This window comes from Schistocerca serialis, chromosome 3, assembly GCF_023864345.2.
Source record: "Schistocerca serialis cubense isolate TAMUIC-IGC-003099 chromosome 3, iqSchSeri2.2, whole genome shotgun sequence".
Classification (NCBI taxonomy): domain Eukaryota; kingdom Metazoa; phylum Arthropoda; class Insecta; order Orthoptera; family Acrididae; genus Schistocerca; species Schistocerca serialis.
The window spans coordinates 275,115,395-275,139,067 of NC_064640.1; the positions used below are offsets into that span (position 1 = coordinate 275,115,395).

Here is a 23,673-nt window from a genome sequence, read left to right on the forward strand (position 1 = left end):
GACAAGAAGAGAATAGAAACTTCTGAAATGTGATGCTACAGAAGGATGCTGAATATTAGATGAGTAGATCACATAACTAATGAGAAGGTACTGAAAAGAACTGAGGAGAACTGAAATTTGTGGCAAAATCTGACTTGAAGAAGAGATCAGTTGGTAGGATACATTTTGAGACATCAAGGGATCACCAAGCTAGTATTGGAGGGAAGTGTGTGTGTGATGGGTGGGGGGGTTCATCAAATCATCAATGAAGACCACAAGATGATTACAGTGAGCAGATTCAGAAGGATGTATGTTGCAGTAGTTATTCAGGGATGAAGAGACTTGCACAGAATAGAGTAGCATCATGGAGAGATGGAGAGCTACACCAAACCAGTCTTCGAACTGAAGATCACAACAACACAGGCAACATTTTTCTCATTTATTGCTTTTACTCTTTACTACAAATAACTTAACCATTAGGTCTGAATGTTTGAAACCATCTAAAAACCAAAGTTGTTATGGATATAGTACTGACTTACTTTGTGTAGGTTTGAGGAAAACTGTAGACAGAAGATAAGTCAACAAATACAACTTTTTTTCCTTGAAAACAATCTTTCTTTACAACACAGTTGCCAAACCTTTCACAGTGTATAATGCATTATATTTGCACTTTCTGTCACTCATACAGTATATAATATGATTTTGTGTGATTTAAGCAATGAATAGAGTCAAAAATGGAATGAGTAAAGGTAACCCATCACAATGTAATCATTCTACCTCCATAGCTGATGTCATTTGAGTATTCAACCAACAATTGGAGGAGAGGCGGTAGTATAAAGTTGCTACAATATTGCAGTGTCTCTGTTATTCCAATTACAAAGGAACTTTGCATCATAATCAGAGTAACACAGGCACAACATTATCGTATTTGTCTGCCAATACCGGGCAAGCGACTTTCAAGTACAATGTCTGACCTGTACGGGAATATACATGATTGATGTACAAGTACCAGTTATAGACACATGGTTGTCAACTTATGGAAGTTTGAGTCTGGCTGTGAATCATGTACAGATAGCCAAATGGCAAGGCGACTATTCGCGATAAGCGGAAAATCTGGGTTCGAGTCCTCATCCGGCACAAATTTTCATTGTCATCATTCCATTCTACAGCTGATGGTTGTCATTATTTGCAACTACAAATACATTTAATGTAAAGTTCCTGATCATGTCCCTCTGTTTGAAAGGAGTAACCTATATTCCTGCATTGGAGTCTCATCATCTCCCTTTTCTCATCATTATAAAAGACAAACTGGATGTTATACTTGAAAGCAATATTTCTTTGCCCCTATACTCATACAGGCATGTTTATGATACAACTCTCATATAGTGTGAGGAAAGGAGCCATTGTGCACTGTGGAAGAAAACCCTGTTCAATTAGCTGGCTGAACCTAGTGCTTGGGGCTTCCCAACCTGCAATGTCGTATGACCTTTTCTGTACAACTGAGCACTCTACAAGCTCAGTTGGGCTTCACTACTGGAACAACGTAGACATACATGTGTAAATGTGTGTTTTTGTTGTACTGTTAGTTCTGTGGAAGAATATTGTCTAGATGTTAGTGACAATTGCAGCCTTGTTTGTGTGCCTGCTTATTGCTAAACACCTCAACAATATGGAAAGTGGTTACCTTCATCCCTTCTAGAATTTGTTACCCACCAAGGAATTTCCAATATTTTTTATGAATGAGTTCAAGTGTAATTACAGAAGTTAGAAAAGTAAAATGAACACTGATACAATTGCCTTATTTACAGAGATTGTTGCTGATTTATCTCCAATGCACTGGTACTGCCTTCTGTACTCGCTCATTATAATATATTCATATTGTTCAGAGTTACCAATATATTTGTGACTGCTCTTGTGATGTGTTGATCTACCATGATATTAGACTTTACTGGCTTCAATGTCAAATTTTCAGCACACTTTTAATGGATGCATTCATGGCCACAGTTTCAAAACTAATAAAGATATTCAGAGCTATTCCACCTAATGTCTGGACAGCATTTAGCATTCACATAAATCTTTGATGTCAGGAAAGATTGTGGAAGAAATATGAAACTTACTAGTAGAAATTGGAGAGCATAAAATATAGTTATTATGTCTACTAACAAAATTACTGTCACAAACACAGTTACTGTACATAATATGCATCTGGTGAATATAGTGTCAACAAAAATAATGAAGTGGGGTCTGTATAAAAAATAAAAAAACCTTTAGTGGCAGACGTGCTGTTTCCAAAGCTCTTAGAAACCAGATAAATGAAGAGAAGAAGTTTCTTTGGCACTAGGAGCTCTATGTATAAATTACTGAACAATGTTAACACTTGATGTGATCAAATGAGACAACTTTTAGATTATTCCCCACCACAGCACTCATTTATGTGTAGAGAGTCTTAGGTGAAGCATGTGGCCCAGATTGTTTGTAAATGTTGTAATAGTTTGATTAGCTATATAGTGATTGTCAGTTGACTGTATGGTCACACTAAGCTAGTGTGGATTGATTTGGTGAAAATAAATGAGATTTCGATACTTTCCTCCAACATCTCACAATAGTTCCTCCAGCAAGCATGCCTGATGTATGTAGATGAATTACCTACCAGATTCAGGATATTTTGGGAAGCCAAGATGATGTGACTTACCAAACGAAAGCGCTGGCAGGTCGATAGACACACAAACAAACACAAACATACACACAAAATTCAAGCTTTCGCAACCCACGGTTGCTTCGTCAGGAAAGAGGGAAGGAGAGGGAAAGATGAAAGGATGTGGGAGCTGAAAGACTTACCTTAGGGGGAAAAAAGGACAGGTATACACTCGCACACACATCCATATCCAACCGCACATACACAGACACAAGCAGACATTTGTAAAGGCAAAGAGTTTCTGCAGAGATGTCAGTTGAGGCAGAAGTAAAGTGGCAAAGATGTTGTTGAAAGACAGGTGAGGTATGAGTGGCAGCAACTTGAAATTAGCGGAGGTTGAGACCTGGTGGATAACGAGAAGAGAGGATATACTGAAGGGCAAGTTCCAATCTCTGGAGTTCTGACAGGTTGGTATTAGTGGGAAGTATCCAGATAACCCGGACGGTGCAACACTGTGCCAAGATGTGCTGGCCGTGCACCAAGGCATGTTTAGCCACAGGGTGATCCTCATTACCAACAAACACTGTCTGCCTGTGTCCATTCATGCAAATGGACAGTTTGTTGCTGGTCATTCCCACATAGAAAGCTTCACAGTGTAGGCAGGTCAGTTGGTAAATCATGTGGGTGCTTTCACATGTGGCTCTGCCTTTGATCATGTACACCTTTCGGGTTACAGGACTGGAGTAGGTGGTGGTGGGAGGGTGCATGGGACAGGTTTTACACCAGGGGTGGTTACAAGGGTAGGAGCCAGAGGGTAGGGAAGGTGGTTTGGGGATTTCATAGGGATGAACTAAGAGGTTACGAAGGTTAGGTGGACAGCAGAAAGACACTCTTGGTGGAGTGGGGAGGATTTCATGAAGGATGGATCTCATTTCAGGGCAGGATTTGAGGAAGTCGTATCCCTGCTGGAGAGCCACATTCAGAGTCTGATCCAGTCCCGGAAAGTATCCTGTCATAAGTGGGGCACTTTTGTGGTTCTTCTGTGGGAGATTCTGGTTATTTGCTTCTGTACCAGGTCGGGAGGGTAGTTGCAGGATGCGAAAGCTGTTTTCAGATTGTTGGTGTAATGGTTCAGGGATTCCAGACTGGAGCAGATTCGTTTGCCACGAAGACCTAGGCTGTAGGGAAGAGACCATTTGATGTGGAATGGGTGGCAGCTGTCATAATGGAGGTACTGTTGCTTGTTGGTGGGTTTGATGTGGACGGACGTATGAAGCTGGCCATTGGACAGATGGAGGTCAATGTCAAGGAAAGTGGCATGGGATTTGTAGTAGGACCAGGTGAATCTGATGGAACCAAAGGAGTTGAGGTTGGAGAGGAAATTCTGGAGTTCTTCTTCACTCTTTGCCTTTACAAATGTCTGCTTGTGTCTGTGTATGTGTGGTTGGATATGGGTGTGTGTGCAAGTGTATACCTGTCCTTTTTTCCCCCTAAGGTAAGTCTTTCCGCTCCCAGTATTGGAATGACTCCTTACCCTCTCCCTTAAAACCCACATCCTTTCATCTTTCCCTCTCCTTCCCTCTTTCCTGACGAAGCAACCGTGGGTTGCGAAAGCTTGAATTTTGTATTTATGTTTGTGTTTGTTTGTGTGTCTATCGACCTGCCAGTGCGACCTGCCAGTGCTTTCGTTTGGTAAGTCACATCATCTTTGTTTTTAGATATATTTTTCCCATGTGGAATGTTTCACTCTATTATATATATACACACACACACACACACACACACACACACACACACACACACACACACACACACACACACACACACACACACACACACACACATATATATATATATATATATATATATATATATATATATATATATATGTGTTAGGAAGTATGTGTATACTTCCTAACAAATATGGATAGTTCAGGATCTTTATGTGAAAGAATAAAATACAGTATAGTTGAACGTCTGTGAGTATGCATGAGTTGAGTTAATAACCAAAGGACAATGAGCACAGTCTGTCTGGCTTTGCCAGACCATCTCATACAAAAAGATGGTTGTTAGTGTCCACGTTGTGCTGTATATATGCTATGTTTGAAGTTGCATATTATTTGCTGTTTACCATGTTTCCCAAATTCTTCCTATTATCAACTATATTATTTTATGTGTGAAACCTACATATTCGAATCTTAAGTTGCTTCAGTCTTTTGTTTAAATTCTTGTAGCATTTTCAACCATATAAATACATTTAGTCAAAGAAAGAAATAGTGGCTCATATTTCACAACACAAAAAAATTCATGTGTTCAGCATAATTTTGCATCATTTAACACTCTCTAGATTAAAATGTATAGAATGTGACTACTCAGATTTAACTATTGTCCTTTTGTGTACAAAAACATAATGAAAATATGGTATTCCTGTTACAGCATAGGAAAAACACCAAAATAGACAAACTACAATGAACATATCTTTATTGAAAGGCCTTAAACTAGAAACATTTCTCTGCAATAGCACTAGATATGTCAGTACAACTAGTCATTGCCATAATTCCAAACAAAACATTTATTCTAATACTGTTTAAAAATATCAGTATACTTTGATATAAATAATGAAGGTACAAACACACAGGAACTACACATTACTTGTCTCTCTGTCTTTCTTCTCTCTCTCTTTCTCTCTCTCTCTCCCTCTCCCTCTCCATTTCCCTCCTCCTCCACTCTCTCTCCCTCTCCAAAAGATGTATCAAATATAAATAACTAGACATTTTTATTTTGAATTAAAATCAAACTATTCTGTTTTTGTTGCAGAACTATACAACTGCCCAATAATTAGAGTTCCCTTGATTGTATAAGGCAATTCCCACATTGGCAAAGGAGAAACTGCACAACAAACAACACTGAAGAGTGTCTGTGGTCATAACAGAGTACCTAACAGATTTTTTCTCAAGTGATTTTCACAAAACTTTTTACTTAGAAAAGTTGATAATTCCATATTTTGTAGTCTCACAGCACTACTTGACAATATACTAGTTATCTTCTCAATTAGTCTTAGTTATTATGGTGTCTTGAATTTAAGTAACATATTCATAGTGTTTGCACTGAAAGTGGTATTATGGTATTTTATGTCTGGTGCACTTTAGGTGATACATTGCTGTGTAAGAAATATGGCTAACATACTGAAATTACTTTTATAACTGAAAGCAAAGTCATATCTATTTTCAGTCTAGACTAAACTAATGTAACAATGTAACAACATCTAGTAACTTGTACTGGTAGTAGTATGTTAACTTCAGTTTGATGAAAGTGTAAACACAGATGAATTTAATAATGTTCAATACATGCACTGTCTAATGTGAAAGGCATAAGTACATTATCCTTTTTGTAACATTGATTATAGATAGGAACTGTTTGTTTCTCTTATTGGTATTGATTAGGTGGGATCAGTTCAGCTTACAGTCAAGTAATGGCATTTAAATTTAAGGAATAATAACATAATGATCACTGTTTTTTTAGGGCTGTTGATTCACAGTGATTCAATGTGATTAATATTATTCAAAATTGAAGTAAAATAACCGCAGGCCATTCTGAAGGCAATATAAAACCTTTTGTAATCTAGATAAACTTGCAGTGTAAACATAAATTTTTAGTATGGTTTCTTTTTAAATTGATGTGATGCACTCACCAACTCTTTTTTCTGAAATTTCCCTATAATTTATGATAAAGTCTTCCGAATCATTAGAATGTGTCATATTTTTCAAACTACTTCACTGCTCACCATTTCTACCCCTCATCTTCAGGATTACAATAGTGTTCCTGGATGGCAGTCACTATTGAAAGATAATGTCACATTCACTAATAAAAAGGCTATTTTTAAGCATTATTCGAAGAAGTGGAGTTACTGGATAAAAATCTTCCAGCTACTATTGTCGGACTGTCACCATTGGGTAAATACTGAAAGCAGGTGGCGACAGAGTGGGGGAATCCAAAATATTATTGTTTTTGTGTTACCTCAGCTGTTTCCTGGTAGCTGTTTATGTTCATTGCTCACTGTGGCTTGATATTTACTTCCATTATAGCAAGCAACCATGAAGAATTCTTAGATATTTTGACTGTTTCACTGACATTCCTCCTATAAATATTACTTTCTCTAGGTAGCACACATATGTTCTTAAAATCCATAACCTGGTCGCATTCTTTTTGGTGTGCCACTATGACTTATTTTTTCTTTTGTCTTAAACATGTGTGGGGTTTATGCTCTTTAACTCCATCTTTTACTATGCTTCTAGTTTGATATATACTTTACCACAATCACACATCACTTCGTATACTCCCACAGTGTTGAAGCAGCCAGGCACATGTGTTATAGATTAGAAGAAGTGTTTTGCCTTGTGTTGACTAGAAAAACATAGTCCTTAACCCAGTGTCCCAGAGGATTCTGCCTTTGTGGTCAGTTACTCTAGGCAGAACAGTAACCTTTTGAATGTTCACGATGTTTCTCATTCTTCTTGTTTTCATTGTTAATATTCTTATTGTTATTGTTAGAATTATTATCACTTCATTTGAAAGCCATATTTATGTAAAGGTCATCATAACCATCAGCCATTAATGTTCCTCTAAGGGAATTTAGGTCTGATTGCAAGCTCTTACTGTCACAGATTCTGAATACACATAAGGGCTGAGTGTTCAGAGCAGCTTGTTTCTGGGTTGGGTGGTAGTGTGAAGCAGCATCTAGATTCCTGTTTATGTTGGTAGGTTTTCTATAAACTTATTGCCTAGAGTATTATCATGTCTTCTGTAGATAAACTCATCTAAAAATGGAAGGACTACCTCACTCTCCATATCTATGGTGAAGCTGATTTTTGGAAGGATGTTATTCAGAAAATAATGGAATTTATGTAGCTCTTTCCTGTTGTGTGGCCATACAACCATGGCTTCATCACAGCAGAGCCAACAAGACAGTTTTAGTTCTCCATTACTTAATTAATATCTTTTGTTCAAAATACTCCATAAAAATGCCAGCTGCTACAGGTAACTAGTTAAGCCCACAGCAACACCATCACATTGTGCATAAAATTCCTTTTTATATTTAAGATAACTTAACTGCAACATAATTTGACCTGGTCACACATATTCAGAGCAATTTTGTTCCCAATGATCTCCATAGTACCTGCTACTGGGATGTCTGTAAATAAGGAATTGACATCAAAGTTCACAAGTATGTCAGTAGCAGTACTTCAACTGTGCATAATATTTTGAGTAAATGTTGAATCCTTCACAAAAGAATTCATTTTTCTCACAAGATACTTTAGTTTTCCTGATAAATGTGTAGCTAAAAATTAAATTGTAGAATTAATACTATTCACTATTGGTCTCAGTGGACAACCTTCTTTGTGAAGCTCCATCTGTAATGACTGAGCTGTTGATGGGATATTAAACTATAATCTTCCTTTCTTCTCTTATGAACCTTCTGTAGGCCATATATTCTAGGTAAGACAAGTGAATTTCACATCAGATTGTTGTTAGTAGAGCTGCCCATTATGGAGTCTGATAAGAGATTTTTCAGTTTCCTAACAATCTTGTTTGTTGGATCATATTTGAGGTTACAGCACACTTGCTCCACCAATAGTTGTTCTACCTTCTTGTGGTATTCAGCTGTATACAAAACAGGAGTCACATTTCTGTTATCTGCTCTAGTGACAACAATGGATTCATGTTTCTTTAGTTCATTAGGAGCTTTCCTTTTCCATGTGAATGTGTTGTTCTAGAATGGTTTCACTTGACTTAAAATTATTGAAACATACTATCTTATTTCCTCATTCTGAAACTTCAAGTGAGTGAATAAAAATTCTTCAATAGCACTGATGATTTCGTCTGTGGGTCTTCTCTTTGGTGTAGTCGTGAAATAAAGACCTTTGCTCACCATTGCAATAGCTTATTCACTGAATTCCTCAGATGAGAGGTTTATTACCACTCAGTTTGGGTCAAGAATGGTATTTTTCTTCCTCTCTGTCAGCATCTGCTTCCAGTATTTATCCAGTTATAATGGTCCATCAATTGCAGCTGGAAAATTTTTTCCAGTAACTCCACATATTTAAAAAAGTACAGCAGAATAAGCCTTTTAAAAGCAAACACAATACTGTCTTTTGACAGTGCCCAGCAACCCAGAGGCACCAATAGAATCATGAAGAAGATTCCAGCAGAGGAACTAAAATGTCAAGCAGTAAAGAAGTTTGAAGAGGAGTGTGGCACAACCTAATGACTCTGAAGATTTTATGGTCAATGACACAAAAGCCTGCAGGCTTACATTGATTTGATATCATTTTGATTTTGCCACTGCTGTTTCTGATCTAAGGTCTAAACATCTTCCATATGTATGAATTCACCTCTCTTTTATTACAGTCCATAATCTTAATTCTTCTGTGTGGGCAGTATTCTCATTTTTATCACAATCACCATTTTATCTGTCTCTGTGGATAACAAAGGTCTTTCAATACTGGGCCAGGATTCATATATCCTTTTCTAGTTTCTGTGTGTTCATCACTGTATTCATCTTCTGTCACTATCATGTTTTCAATGATCACTGGCACTGACAGGCGAGTAGAAAACTGGGGTATTGCAATTTTGTTTTTGTTTCTGAGGTGACTGTAATTATTTTTGTGAGTTCAGAATAATAATCTTCTGTGTGATCCAATGGTTCTTCATATCATGGAAACAGTGAAGACTGTGTGATGTGATTCTTTTAACTACTAAATCAATAGTGTAGCATGTCAAACAGCATAAGTGGAGGTAGGTTTAAGTTTTCATATAAGAGCCTACACTCCACATTTATAGAAAAAGAATTTGTACTACATACAAAGGTACAAGGCATTTGAGTATGACTACTCAGCAATGTTGCTAAACCTCCATATTTTCTGGAGATGGATTTCTGAACAAAGTGTCATGTGTGAGAATACCTGGCACATAATATTTATTTTTCATCAGTTACCTGTGAAGAACAGTTAAAGTAAGCCCCACAGAATAACCAAGGATTTTTTCTGAGTATTTTGGTAGATAGAGGGTTATGAGATATGAAAAACTGAGCCTGATAAGCAGAAATTGATTTCATTTTCGAATACGAGACCCACAAATGTTTTAAAAAAAGTCATTCATATTCCTTCTGGCAAAACTGCTGTTGACTAGTGTAACAGAAGAGCCTGATCTTTGTTGACAACATGGGATTGTTGCCTCTTTCACTATGATGTGCACAAATGGTGACACTGCTCTGCCATCACTCTTGTGGCACTGTGGCACCACCACCTGCCAAACAACCATGACAGTGTGAGGAATGCCTTAATTTTACTACCGGGGTGATTTATTATTTCATTTTAGTCAGTGAGAACTATTATGTGAGAACTGTCATACTATAACATAAATGGTAACCTGTGGCTTATAAAATAATACAAATCAACAAATGCATGCTACATCAAAAAATAACCATTTTCAGATGATCATCAGAGTTACATTACATTTATACAATATAGTATATCCATTAACATAAAAACACATGAGATGTGGCGGTGAGAGGGGAGGCAGGGGGGGGGGGGTGAGGTCATCCAAAATACAGTGCTTGTCAATAAGGTGATAATATTCTTACATAGTGATACAAATTTATAAATACAGAAATTGGAGTCAGAATTTCCTATTTATATGTATGATGTTCTTCAAAATATCTCATCATATGAGATTAAACTTTTCAGTTTTGGTGCACTTCTCTTAAATATCACAGTGAGCAGACAGCAGTTATTAGTACATTAATGTTTAAAAAATAATCAAACTGAGATAAAAATGTGTGCACTAAAAATAGAAAAGTCTGCTCAATTTTCATCCAATGAATGTATGAATAAATTGGACATTCTACCTTCCTCCTTCAGAATCATATTTTTTGCTTGTAGATGTAATATATAACCAATATAAACAATTAACTGCAGCATTTCCATACTAACTGCTGCAGATTGGTTATCTTGTGATTTTTGGTAAGAATACAGATCACAACTTCTTGTTTCAGTAATAATTGTTCTATATAAATATGCACAGTATGCAAGACTGTACCCAGCATCTGAGTTAGTAGTGTTTGAGGAAGGAGAAGGGGGGGGGGGACTCATATTATCTCACAATTGATGGTGAATGACAAAAATTGATGAATCTGTCTTGACAAGGCAGTAGCAGTTCAGCTTGTGAAGATTTTTCCAGTAATTTTGCAAGAGTGTACCCAGGACAGGAGACAGTAATGGTTGAGGAGGAAGGGGGCTGGGGGATGTGGTAGCTCATGTTAGTTTACTGGTGAATGACAAAAATTTTGAAATTTCATAACAAATCCCTCTGGGGCAAGTGTTACTAGCCAGTAAGTTGACTAATTGACAAATCTGTCTTGGCAGGGCAGCATGAGTTATGTTTGTGAAGTTTTTTTTATTGTGCTCATCTCTGTTTCAATATTTAACATTTTTACATCAAATGAGTAAGTCAGAGATATACGGTGTTAACATGGATAGTGTGGGATTTCTACATAGAAGACACTATATCACCTTTAATATATTGTGATTAAAATAATCTTGAATCATACATGTACTGCTTCACAAATGTTTATACAAAACACCAATAAATTTATTACATTGTAACTGTCCCATATGTAGAGGTACAAAATCCTACTGACTTGTACATGGAAATATTGTCACTGATTTATCACGAATTAGCAAAGACATATTTTATGGCACGAAGTTGGCAAATAGACCGTACAGTCTAAGTAATCATATCCTGGCACTCACTTCTCAGGCAGTTTTGCCAGAATACTACAATCATTCCTTTGTTCAACATGAACAAATATATCTAACTCAAAAATGTCACATTCACATTAAGAAATAGTCCTGGCAATTCAGTCTGACATAAATATTGAGCAACTGATTCATTGTAAAAATAATAATGACTGAGCCAGTTTATTGTAGTGGCAAGTTTTCAGATAAGACATATAGGAACATCACACAACTAGTTTCTTTTCTTCTTGTACATAGCATAAACATATTTAAATGTAAATGCTTTCATACTGATTGTTCTTAATGCATTCTCACTGATTTATTACAATTTTATCAACTTTCTTCCTTGATTCAAATACACTCACAAGATTCCATAGTGAACTCTGGAAATCAACCATATACCTGACTAACTATGATAAAACTTAGTCAAAGTTGAGATCCTTTAATTCTGTATAACCTCCACAAAGCTTTGGGAAGATTCCACGCTTTCTCTGAGTTCTGGCTGCAGTTGGTGATGTGGTAGTTTGAGCCCATCTCTTATACATCAGCAACCTATAAGAAAGAATAATGCTGTATAATAAGTTTCAAGGAAAAGAATACGAAAATAACACAAATTTGTACAGATCTTACATCTTATTTTTATTTGTATTTATGAATAGGATCCTAAATTTCTTTGCTGATATTAAAATGGCTTGCACTCTATACTGCAAATCCAAAAGCACCAGAGTTTGTAACATGATTTTTTTATCTTGTTTAGCCTGTGCAATAAACTAGTTTGAATTTACTTATTGATTATTCATAATCCAAGTGTATTATATGGTGGATAAGTTTCACTTTCTATTTTAGTATGTTTAATTTATTCATGCAAATAATAACATATTCAGATATCATTATTACCATTATATCATTATTGTTTTGAACATTCAGTATAATTATCTAAATAGGCTAAACTTCATAAAAATGTTGAAAGTAGCACACTTCAATCAAAAACTTCAATGATTTAATTAGTTTATGTCAGGGAATGTTACTTTATTCCTTAATGGCTCATCTCCCCCCTCCTCACCCCTCACCAAATTCATTTCATTATGTATGCAGCATAGTGTAGGTTCAAAACAAAATCTATATTCAAGGCAGTATTACTCAATTACTATTTGTTACCTGATAATACCCCTACAAACAGCATAGTGAACGCATTATTGTGGCCAAGATAGATACGAAGCCCACGCCTACTACAGTAGTACAAGTTTATATGCCAACTAGCTCTGCAGATGATGAAGAAATTAATGAAATGTATGAGGAGATAAAAGAAATTATTCAGGTAGTGAAGGGAGACGAAAATTTAATAGTCATGGGTGACTGGAATTCAAGAGTAGGAAAAGGAAGAGAAGGAAACATAGTAGGTAAATATGGATTGGGGCTAAGAAACGAAAGAGGAAGCCACCTGGCACTGAGAATAACTTAATCATAGCTAACACTTGGTTCAAGAATCATAAAAGAAGGTTGTAAACATGGAAGAATCCTGGAGATACTAAAAGGTATCAGATAGATTATATAATGGTAAGACAGAGATTTAGGAACCAGGTTTTAAATTGTAAGACATTTCCAGGAGCAGATGTGGACTCTGACCACAATCTATTGGTTATGAACTGTAGATTAAAACTGAAGAAACTGCAGAAAGGTGGGAATTTAAGGACATGGGACCTGGATAAACTGACTAAACCAGAGGTTGTACAGAGTTTCAGGGACAGCATAAGGGAACAGTTAACAGGAATTGGGGAAAGAAATACAGTAGAAGAAGAATGGGTAGCTTTGAGGGATGAAGTAGAGAAGGCAGCAGAGGATCAAGTAGGTAAAAAGACGAGGGCTAGTAGAAATCCCTGGGTAACAGAAGATATATTGAATTTAATTGATGAAAGGAGAAAATATAAAAATGCAGTAAATGAAGCAGGCAAAAAGGAATACAAACGTCTCAAAAATGAGATCGACAGGAAATGCAAAATGGCTAAGCAGGGATGGCTAGAGGACAAATGTAAGGATGTAGAGACTTATCTCACTAGGGGTAAGATAGATACTGCCTACAGGAAAATTAAAGAGACCTTTGGAGAAAAGTGAACGACTTGTATGAATATCAAGAGCTCAGATGGAAACCCAGTTCTAAGCAAAGAAGGGAAAGCAGGAAGGTGGAAGGAGTATATAGAGGGTCTATACAAGGGCAAGGTACTTGAGGACAATATTATGGAACTGGAAGAGGATGTAGATGAAGATGAAATGGGAGATACGATACTGCGTGAAGAGTTTGACAGATCACTGAAAGACCTGAGTCGAAACAAGGCCCCCAGAGTAGACAACATTCCATTAGAACTACTGACAGCCTTGGGAGAGCCAGTCCTGACAAAACTCTACCATCTGGTGAGCAAGATGTATGAGACAGGTGAAATACCCTCAGACTTCAAGAAGAATATAATAATTCCAATCCCAAAGAAAGCAGGTGTTGACAGATGTGAAAATTACCGAACTATCAGTTTAATAAGTCACAGCTGCAAAATACTAACGTGAATTCTTTACAGACGAATGGAAAAACTGATAGAAGCCGACCTCAGGGAAGATCAGTTTGGATTCCGTAGAAATGTTGGAACACGTGAGGCAATACTGAGCCTACGACTTATCTTAGAAGAAAGATTAAGGAAAGGCAAACCTACATTTCTAGCATTTGTAGACTTAGAGAAAGCTTTTGACAATGTTCACTGGAATATTTCTTTCAAATTCTGAAGGTGGCAGGGGTAAAATACAGGGAGAAAAAGGCTATTTACAATTTGTACAGAAAGCAGATGGCAGTTATAAGAGTCGAGGGGTATGAAAGGGAAGCAGTGGTTGAGAAGGGAGTGAGACAGAGTTGTAGCCTATCCCCGGTGTTATTCAATCTGTATACTGAGCAAGCAATAAAGGAAACAAAAGAAAAGTATGGAGTAGGAATTAAAATCCATGGAGAAGAAATAAAAACTTTGAGGTTTGCCGATGACATTGTAATTCTGTCAGAGACAGCAAAGGACTTGGAAGAGCAGTTGAATGGAATGGACAGTGTCTTGAAAGGAGGGTATAAGATGAACATCAACAAAAGCAAAACGAGGATAATGGAATGTAGTCTAATTAAGTTGGGTGATGCTGAGGGAATTAGATTAGGAAATGAGACACTTAAAGTAGTAAAGGAGTTTTGCTATTTGGGGAGCAAAATGACCGATGATGGTCGAAGTAGAGAGGATATAAAATGTAGACTGGCAATGGAAAGAAAAGCGTTTCTGAAGAAGAGAAATTTGTTAACGTTGAGTGTAGATTTAAGTGTCAGGAAGTCGTTTCTGAAAGTATTTGTATGGAGTGTAGCCGTGTATGGAAGTGAAACGTGGACAATAAATAGTTTAGACAAGAAGAGCATAGAAGCTGTCAGAATGTGGTGCTACAGAAGAATGCTGAAGATTAGATGGGTAGATCAAATAACTAATGAGGAGGTATTGAATAGAACTGGGGAGAAGAGGAGCTTGTGGCACAACTTGACTAGAAGAAGGGATCGGTTAGTAGGACATGTTCTGAGACATCGAGGGATCACCAATTTAGTATTGGAGGGCAGAGTGGAGGGTAAAAATCGTAGAGGGAGACCAAGAGATGAATACAGTAAGCAGATTCAGAAGGATGTAGGCTGCAGTAGGTACTGGGAGATGAAGAAGCTTGCACAGGATAGAGTAGCATGGAGAGCTGCATCAAACCAGTCTCAGGACTGAAGACCACAACAACAACAACAACAACAACAACCTGATAATACAAATTCATTTTTTATTTCCCGTCAGTTTTCACAATATGATATAAAATCTTTCTGCATGGTATGGTTTTGAATGCTCTTTGTTATACATAAATGACCTAAAAGAGAAAAGATGTTGTATGTTACAATGGAAGAAACAATTATTGATTGCAGGGCTGCCATCAGTTGGCTCCCATCTTCCCCTTGCATTTTGCCTGTCCCCTTTCTTTAGTATTCTATAGCAAAATCTGCATTACTAAAACTTGTACTGTACTGAAAACGTTTAGTTGTGAATACCTCCAGTTGATTGTATTGAAGCATTACATCACCAATGTAAATGGTTAAGAAAAACATATGAAAAACTAGGAAGTTAAAAAGAATCTTATTTGAACTGTAAATGTGAAAGTGTTTCAACTGAGTTATTTACAAATGACATAGAATTATTGAGGTCTTCATTGCTACTTGTTGATGTATTGCCTGTTGACTTTTGTCATAGGATCTTTGGCTGATGTTTCTTTAATGTTTTTTCCAACATTTCATCAGTATGTGTAGTGGGCACTGACAAAGGTTCACTCTCCATTGTTGGTGGTGGACTGGAGTAATTCCTGCAGCTAGAGATTATATGTACTTGTTGCTCCGAGCTCTGAGGCCTTTTCCCTGCTTGTTACTTCTGTGGTGCTCCCCTTATTACCTGCAATGGTCATTTGCTGTAGCACCAGAATTCAGGATACATTTATTTTGATGTTTTCTTCTTTCTTGTTAAACTTATTGGCATATTTGTGAATTTCAATGGCTTCCCTGAACAAATGGATGAGGTAGCTCTTCCCCACACTGAGAACCTGTGCGTTGGTAAATTTTATTTTGTGGCTAGTCTCACATGGTGGCTATTGTGTCAAGGCCAATTTACCTACCTGTTCCTACTTGAAATATCATTTATTTTTGGTGATCCTAGTATCGACTGATAGTCTAACCATTGCAGCATAGACTTTTCCCAATGAACACAGTGTGCTGTACATTCCCAATATTGTGAATCAGTCTCTTTTCTTTTGTTTATTCCTAATGTAAGACTCTCTTTGGTCTTCTTGGTCAGTTTGTAAACAGTCCTTACCCTATGTTTGCACAATATATGGCCAATTCTGTCTATCAACATTGGGCCGTATGGAAGAAAGGCTGTACCTGACATTTCTTCTTCTGATGGGTCACTCTGACAGATGTTAGGTATCATGATACCTTTTATGCAACTGGTGGAGTGCTCATTGCTCTTCAGATTGTATTCTAGGTGTTGCATCTCATGTCCAAGGTGCTGTGGCTCAGACATTCATCTACTGCACATTATTTTCATCATATTCCTTTTCGTATTAATAGAAATAATCCTACCATATCTGACTTCTTCTCTGTGTATCTTTTTCTCTGACTACCTACCAATTATATTTCTTTTTGATTTCATTTTACTGTGTGAGCTCTCACTTTCATGTAAGATTTATATACTTCTATTTCTTCGTATTTTCTCAGTATGACTCCGTATAACCCAAGAGATGGAAATTTTTTAAGTGAATACAACATTATTTGTGAAATGTATTTAGTGATGGAATTTAGCTTATTCTAAACTTCAGTACACATTTTAAGTATTAACTGATGTCTTTAATTATTTTACCATTTATAAGATTTGTAATTGTATTTTGCAGCTAAATTATGTAATTTAACTTTTTAGACATCATCTGACAATCCATTTATCACTGTGTGGGCATGTCAGGGGACATAATATGTCATGTTACTATTATTTCTAGTAAGTTCAGTAGGGATGTTTATAACTGACTGAATTATATGTGATTTACAGTATCTTCAGGTAATGTTTCATGCCAAATTCCTATCAGGAATAGAATTTTTTCTCTAAAACCTTCACAGATTAGAAGTTCTCTCACAGACAACACAACAAGGCATGAAGACTTTCATAAAATTTCCCAGTAACCCATTGGAAAAAGGAATACTGTGGGATATAATATATAATTGCAACTATTTGTTTTTCCATTATTAATTCATAAGAAAATGTTTCCATATTCTGATCTAAACAGAATTTGCTTATTTCAATTTTATTTTTTATACTTCCTGTTACGAAGGTGACGACAAATTTTTTATCCATGACAGATAAATTATAAGCATATACACTAATATTTTGCACCCCTGTGGTTCTACGGTATGGAAGCAGATAAGTTCCATCAGTTTGCTTCCAGTTCTGGACAATTTCCAATCTAAAAACTTTTAATTTCTTTATTGTGTCAATAATGTTTTAATGAAGCAAGTTGATTTCTAGTTGCCCTCTCTTTGTATATTTTAGATTAGAAGTCTCTGTTAAATTAACTTTTTTCAAAACCATCTACCTGAATCAACAGCTGTGACTTTGGTTTTACTACTCATGGAGAAACAACAAAAATCACTTTTTATGAAAAGGATAGTTGCTACTCACCATAGAGTGCAGATGCTGAGTTGCAGATGGGCACAACAAAAAGACTGTTCAGCCAACAAGACCTTTGTTGAACGTAGACAAGACACACACACACACACACACACACACACACACACACACACACACACACAAGCACACACACACTCATGGCACTGCATCTCACACACACATGACCACAGTCTCTGGCAGCTGGAGACAGAATCTTTTCGTTGTGCCTATCTGCAACTCAGCGTGTCTGCTATATGGAGTAGCAACTATCCTTTTCATAATATTGTTGCATTCCATCCTGGAATTTCTACTGTTAGAAATCCCTTTCTATAATGTTAGAAATCTAGTTGTTGTTACATTATACAAATACAATATCAGAATTCCATTTGGTTATACACACTCACTGTTAAGGGTTACAAGCTAAATGACAACAGACTGAGTTATAAATAGTTTTAAAGTAATAATCAATTAATTTGCAGCAAAATTACTCTTTTAAAAATATATGTAATATGAAATTATGCTTAATTGTGTTTAGAAAAGGATGTAATATCGGTGATAAACAATCTAATGCTTCTTTCCTGAATAAAACAAATGATAAACATAAATACAGTGAGACATAAAAACTGCAAAAGAATCTTTAAGCTTTCTGGATGAATTTTGAGAGTTCTTCATTTTTGGCTCTTCCTTTTACGTTAATATCTCTAGTTAGTTAGTTTTATGTTCCATGGATCATTTTGCATGATAAATCGTAGTGATGTGGAATAATGAGTCATTTTACGTTCACATTGCAACTTAATTTGTAAATAAGGCTACATGCTGAACATTTGTAAGGTTATTTTTAAATATACAGATGTGAATTAGTAATTCCTATTCACCACCTTTTACACATTACAATAATAGAAATTCTTCTATGGAACAGAAGTAGTTGTGAACAGGCAGTCTCAAATTTTAATTTTCTGTCTGTCAGACATTGTGTATCACTGGGTAAGTGATTAAAAATGTTTTTCTGTGTTAAAGCAACCTTAATGTGGAGTAATGAATATCAGTTTTCCTTCTGGTATTGTAATTATCTTCATCATTGTTCCTTTAGAACAGCAGTGGATCATTTACAACAAACTTCATTAGGGAATAGATATATTGTGAAGCAACAGTTAGAATTCCCAACTCCTTAAACATATGTCTACATGATAATCGTGGTTGAGCATGAAATATTATTCTAACAGCACATTTTTGGGTAATGAAGACTTTCTTTCTTTAAAGCTGAGTTACCCTAGAACATTATTCCATGTGATATTATTGAATGAAAATATGCTAAACATGTCAACTTATCGATTTCTCTCCCTCCAAGATTTGAAAAAATTCTAAGTGCAAATGTGGCTGAACTAAGTTGCTTCTGGAGTTCCAAAATTTGTTTTTCCAGTCTAAGTTCTCATCAATGCGGGCACTTAAGAATTTTGAAGTTTCTACTCTATTTATTATTTCCTCATCATGTATTTCACTTGTCTTTTGTGTAGTACCACCAGATGTACAGAACTGAATATTTTTTGTTTTTATTTTATTTTTTTTTTTTTAAATTGAGGGTGAGACATTCATAGACAACTAGTCAATGATACTTTTAAGAACATTGTTTACCATTTCTTCTGTTTCTGTATGTATGCTTGGACTGATTACAATACTAGTGTCATATGCAAAATGAACGAATTCTACTTGTTGTATGTTAGATGGAAGATCGTTTACATATATGAGGAACAATAGAGACCTAAGATTTAGCCTTGGGGAACCCCATATGTGATTTATACACCATCAGCATTACATTCCAAACTATTTTGATTGAATTACTAAGTACAACTTTTCACATTATTTTAGTTAGATATGGCATTATCCGGTGGTTTTTATACCATCAATCCACTAAAACTTCAGTTTATCTATGAGAGTGCTGTGATTAGAACAGTCAAATGCCTTAGAACTTAGTGTTGAATACCGATAAATGTGCCATATTAGGATATTTTCCCAGTTTAAAAATTCTGATCTATATCAATCATTAAATATTTCAAAGTATAGTCATCAGTAACACATGTTTGAATCTTATGAAATATCCTTCATAATTTCTTCCTACACTAACTAATTGGCTTCATTGTGTAAATTATCAGACTTAATTAACATTATTTTATATTTTCTATCTTAATCACTCAAGATTTTTTATGATTTCTTTTAATAGAACATATTTATTACTAATTATACATATTTTGCAGTCAGTAAAACATTATATTGCAGACTCAGTGTCCATACTTCAAATTAGAAAAATTTATAGAAACATCTCGAATAACTTCCATATAATATCATTTGCAATTTGACATGTATGTGTTGCAATCTTTAAATTAACAATAATAATACCTGCAGCATCAGCAAGATAGTACTAGTCCTGTATATTATACCAAATGAAACCAGAATATAGTCATCAATAATAAGAAGAATGATAAACACATGGTTGAATCTTATGGAATATCCTTCATAGTTTCTCCTTACATAGACTAATTGGCTTCCTTACATAAATTACCAGAATTACTTAACATTATTTTATATTTCCTCTCTTAATCACTCAAGTTATGTCTGTCAAAAATTTTACCTTTACTAAGGGAAGAGGATAACTTCACTAACAGAGTAAAACAGTTCACAGCCTCACATGATTTTGGAGAAAATGCTCACAATTTGATCTGAGCTGGTTATTTTGTCATTCGAGAATTTTATTGTTAATTTTGTGACTACAAAAGTAGGTCCTTCAGTGGATAGATCTTTATTAAATCAAAACAGCATTGACGCGATGTGGATAAAATCCATTTTACCAAATAATTTAAGTTTGGGGATGGGTAATAGTCACTGGTATTTCTAGAAATACACTTCTTGCTTAACAGTGTCTGTATAACTAATAAATTACACTTCATTAATGACTCAATGCAAAGATAACTGATACAGTTTAATGCTCAAGGACAAATAATTTTTTAATAATGTGTTAGGAGTGTAATTGATCTAGAATAAAATTTTAACTACAAGCACACTGATAAATTTCCTTCATTCAGAAGAAGGTGTGGCAAGATATCAAGTTGCTACATATTACTTTATGGTGTAATGCTTTACATTTTTGCATTTCCTAAATGTATCACAGCAAGAAATATACAAAGTTTTATATTGGTCTGTTCATTTTCATTCACAAAATTTAAAACTGTATTAAACTAGAGATAGCTATGAAATTACAACATTTTCACAAAACATACGTGTTATGTTCAGTCACTGCATCTACTACACTCATGGTAAGCCTAATAGTGCAATGTATGTTACAGTTGGGCTGTGTATAGTACACTTCCTAGCTTGTTCTGTTGTTTAAGGAATTAACCTTTGCAGGTACCAAAAATATTCCAGTTCTACACTTAATGTGGGAATCATAAATGGTTCAATGCTTGTGCACATCCAGTGTAAGATGATATGGCACTTATAGAGAAAATCTTCATCACTTTTATATATTGGAAATGGATAATTATCATCCAAGCATTTGAATAATGCTAGTTAAGGGTGTCAATGGTGCAGTTACAGGCAAAAACCATCTTTCACAATAAATTTCATCACATTTTGGAGTGACAATGCAAGTTCACTGGTAGTACTCAAATAATGCTCATCTCTCACTCCTACCACCCTCCGATCTCCCTCTTTTATGTGCGCCCGTGCACACTTGTGCACGCACACACACACCCACACACCCACCCACCCACCCACCCACCCACCCACCCACACACACACACACACACACACACACACACACACACACACACATACACAGCTTTGCTTTATATGACTCAATCACAATTAAAATCTTAAATTCCCTGTCAGATTGAAGCTGTGTGCTGGATGGGGACTTGGACCTGGAACCATTGCCTTTTTCAGGCAATTGCTATACCAACTGAGCTATTCAAGTGTGACTCATCACCTATCTTCACAACTTTACTTCTACTAGTACCTCATCTCCTAACTTTGAAACTTCTGTGAAGTGTGAAAGTTATGAGAGAGGTGCTGGTGGAAATAAAGCTGTGGGGGCAGGTTGTGAGTTGTACCTGGACAACTCAGTCTGTGGAAAGCTCCCACTTTCAAGTCACAGTCCAGCACACAGTTTCAATCTGCCAGGAAGTTTCAAATCTAAAAATTTTTAACATGTTGCAGCCCTGTCAGCAACTGTGATAAATTAATACTTCAAAGATCCACCTCAGTTGTGAAAAGTTACTGGTCTTTATCCAGGTTTCAGCTAGAGTAATCTAGCCTTCTTCAGAAGCATAAAATAAAATGCAACTTTTTGCAACGGAGGTGGATCTTTGATGTATTAAGTTTCAAATCATTGTACACTCTACTGCAGAGTGAAAATTCATCTTGGAAACAAATAAAAGCTGTGTGGAAAATGAAATGACTAACAAAATGCATACATGCCTTCTTTTCCTGTGCTATGTAACAGTTCATATGATAATTGTATCTACATCTACAACTATAAATTAGAAAATTAGGAATGATTCCCAAGATTTAACAAGTGATACATGTTTTGCTACAAAATATAATTTACAACATATTTTGACTATAGACATAAACTACCCCCTTCAATAGTATTTTGTAAAAGGTGTATGAAATATTCAAATGCTGTGTGACATGTACTCATTAATTGAGTAAGGTCACATACTTTATAAATATATTTTCAGGTTTTTCAAGCTCATGTATTCCATTTCACTCTTTGTAATCTTCGACAGTTTATTATGTAATTTTACTCTTTAGCAAATTATAGTTTTTTTTATTCTAACTTCCTTATTCCTATAAGATGCATGTCATATCTGTACCTATATCTGTGTCTATACTCTGCAATCCACATCACAGTGTATGACAGAGAGTGCTATCATTTCTTCCATTTCCTTTTCTGTTCATGAATGGCATTCAGAAAGACTGACTGCCAGAAAGCCTTCTTGAGATATTATGCTATCTGACTTTTTTGGAATTAAAATCTTGCAGTTTTAATAGTAAGTCTCCTTGTGATGTAGAATTCTTCTCATGTTGCACCTGTCACTGGTGTTTGATGAGCATTTGTGTGATACTTTCATGCTACTAAATGGCCCCATGACAGAATGTGCCACTTTGAATCCTATCTACCTCTTTCAATAATCTTATTTGTTGTCAGTCCCAGGCTAATAATTAGTACTCAAGAATCACTCAAGCCAGGATTTCATAAGCCACCTCTCTCATGAAATTTAAAACTCTGTGAAATTTTAATTCATTGTAGTAAATCAAGAGAAGTTGAAACAGTAATAAAGCAAAACTTTGATGTAAATTTATTTTATACAAGGATTAGTGCAAGTCCAGACAGGGGATTAGTTTATTGGTTGTTGTGAAGTCATCAATTTGAGTCAGCTATGTTGCAGATTTTAAGGCTAAAATGTACTGATTTTCAACAAGAGTTTTTTATTTTTTAATGCTGTAATTGACAATAAGGCAATACATGTTTCCATGAAATGAAAACTGGTGTTTCATACCAGAGTCTGAATGTTGAATTACAAGCTGAACCTCTCATCAGCATAAGACAGTGTGCTAAATTCACCAGCTAAGTATTTATTAAGTTTCTATATGTTCCTCCTGTCATAACATTATGTACCACTCAAGTCATCTTGAATTAATGGACCTAAAGTGGAATGACCACATAAAACAAATATGAGAAAAGTGTATGCCAGAATGAGACTCATTGGGGAACTCTTAAGGAAAAGTAATTCATCCATGAATAAATTGGCTTACAAAACATTAATTTGATCAAATCTTGAGTGTTGTTTATCTGTCTGGGTCCCTTGCTAAGTCGATTTAATAGTAGATATAGAGAAGAGCCAATGAAGAGTAACATGTTTCATCACAGGATAATATATGTTATGTTATTTATTTATTATCTTCTAACTTATAACTGTGCTCACACTTCGTACCCTGGTTATGAGACCTCACTACCAATGAGACC

At 35.7% G+C, this 23,673-nt stretch overlaps 1 protein-coding gene across 2 annotated transcripts in view; it reads right to left on the minus strand.

Moving 5' to 3' along the window:
* Window positions 1-5,078: 5,078 nt before the first annotated feature.
* LOC126470053 (trehalase-like) overlaps window positions 5,079-23,673 on the minus strand; it is a 251,945-nt gene continuing 233,350 nt past the window's right edge. For both annotated transcript variants that reach the window (XM_050097556.1, XM_050097555.1), the window contains one exon: window positions 5,079-11,961. In XM_050097556.1, coding sequence (XP_049953513.1) covers window positions 11,832-11,961 — 130 coding nt within the window. In that variant the 3' untranslated portion in view covers window positions 5,079-11,831. The remainder of the gene's footprint in view (window positions 11,962-23,673) is intronic.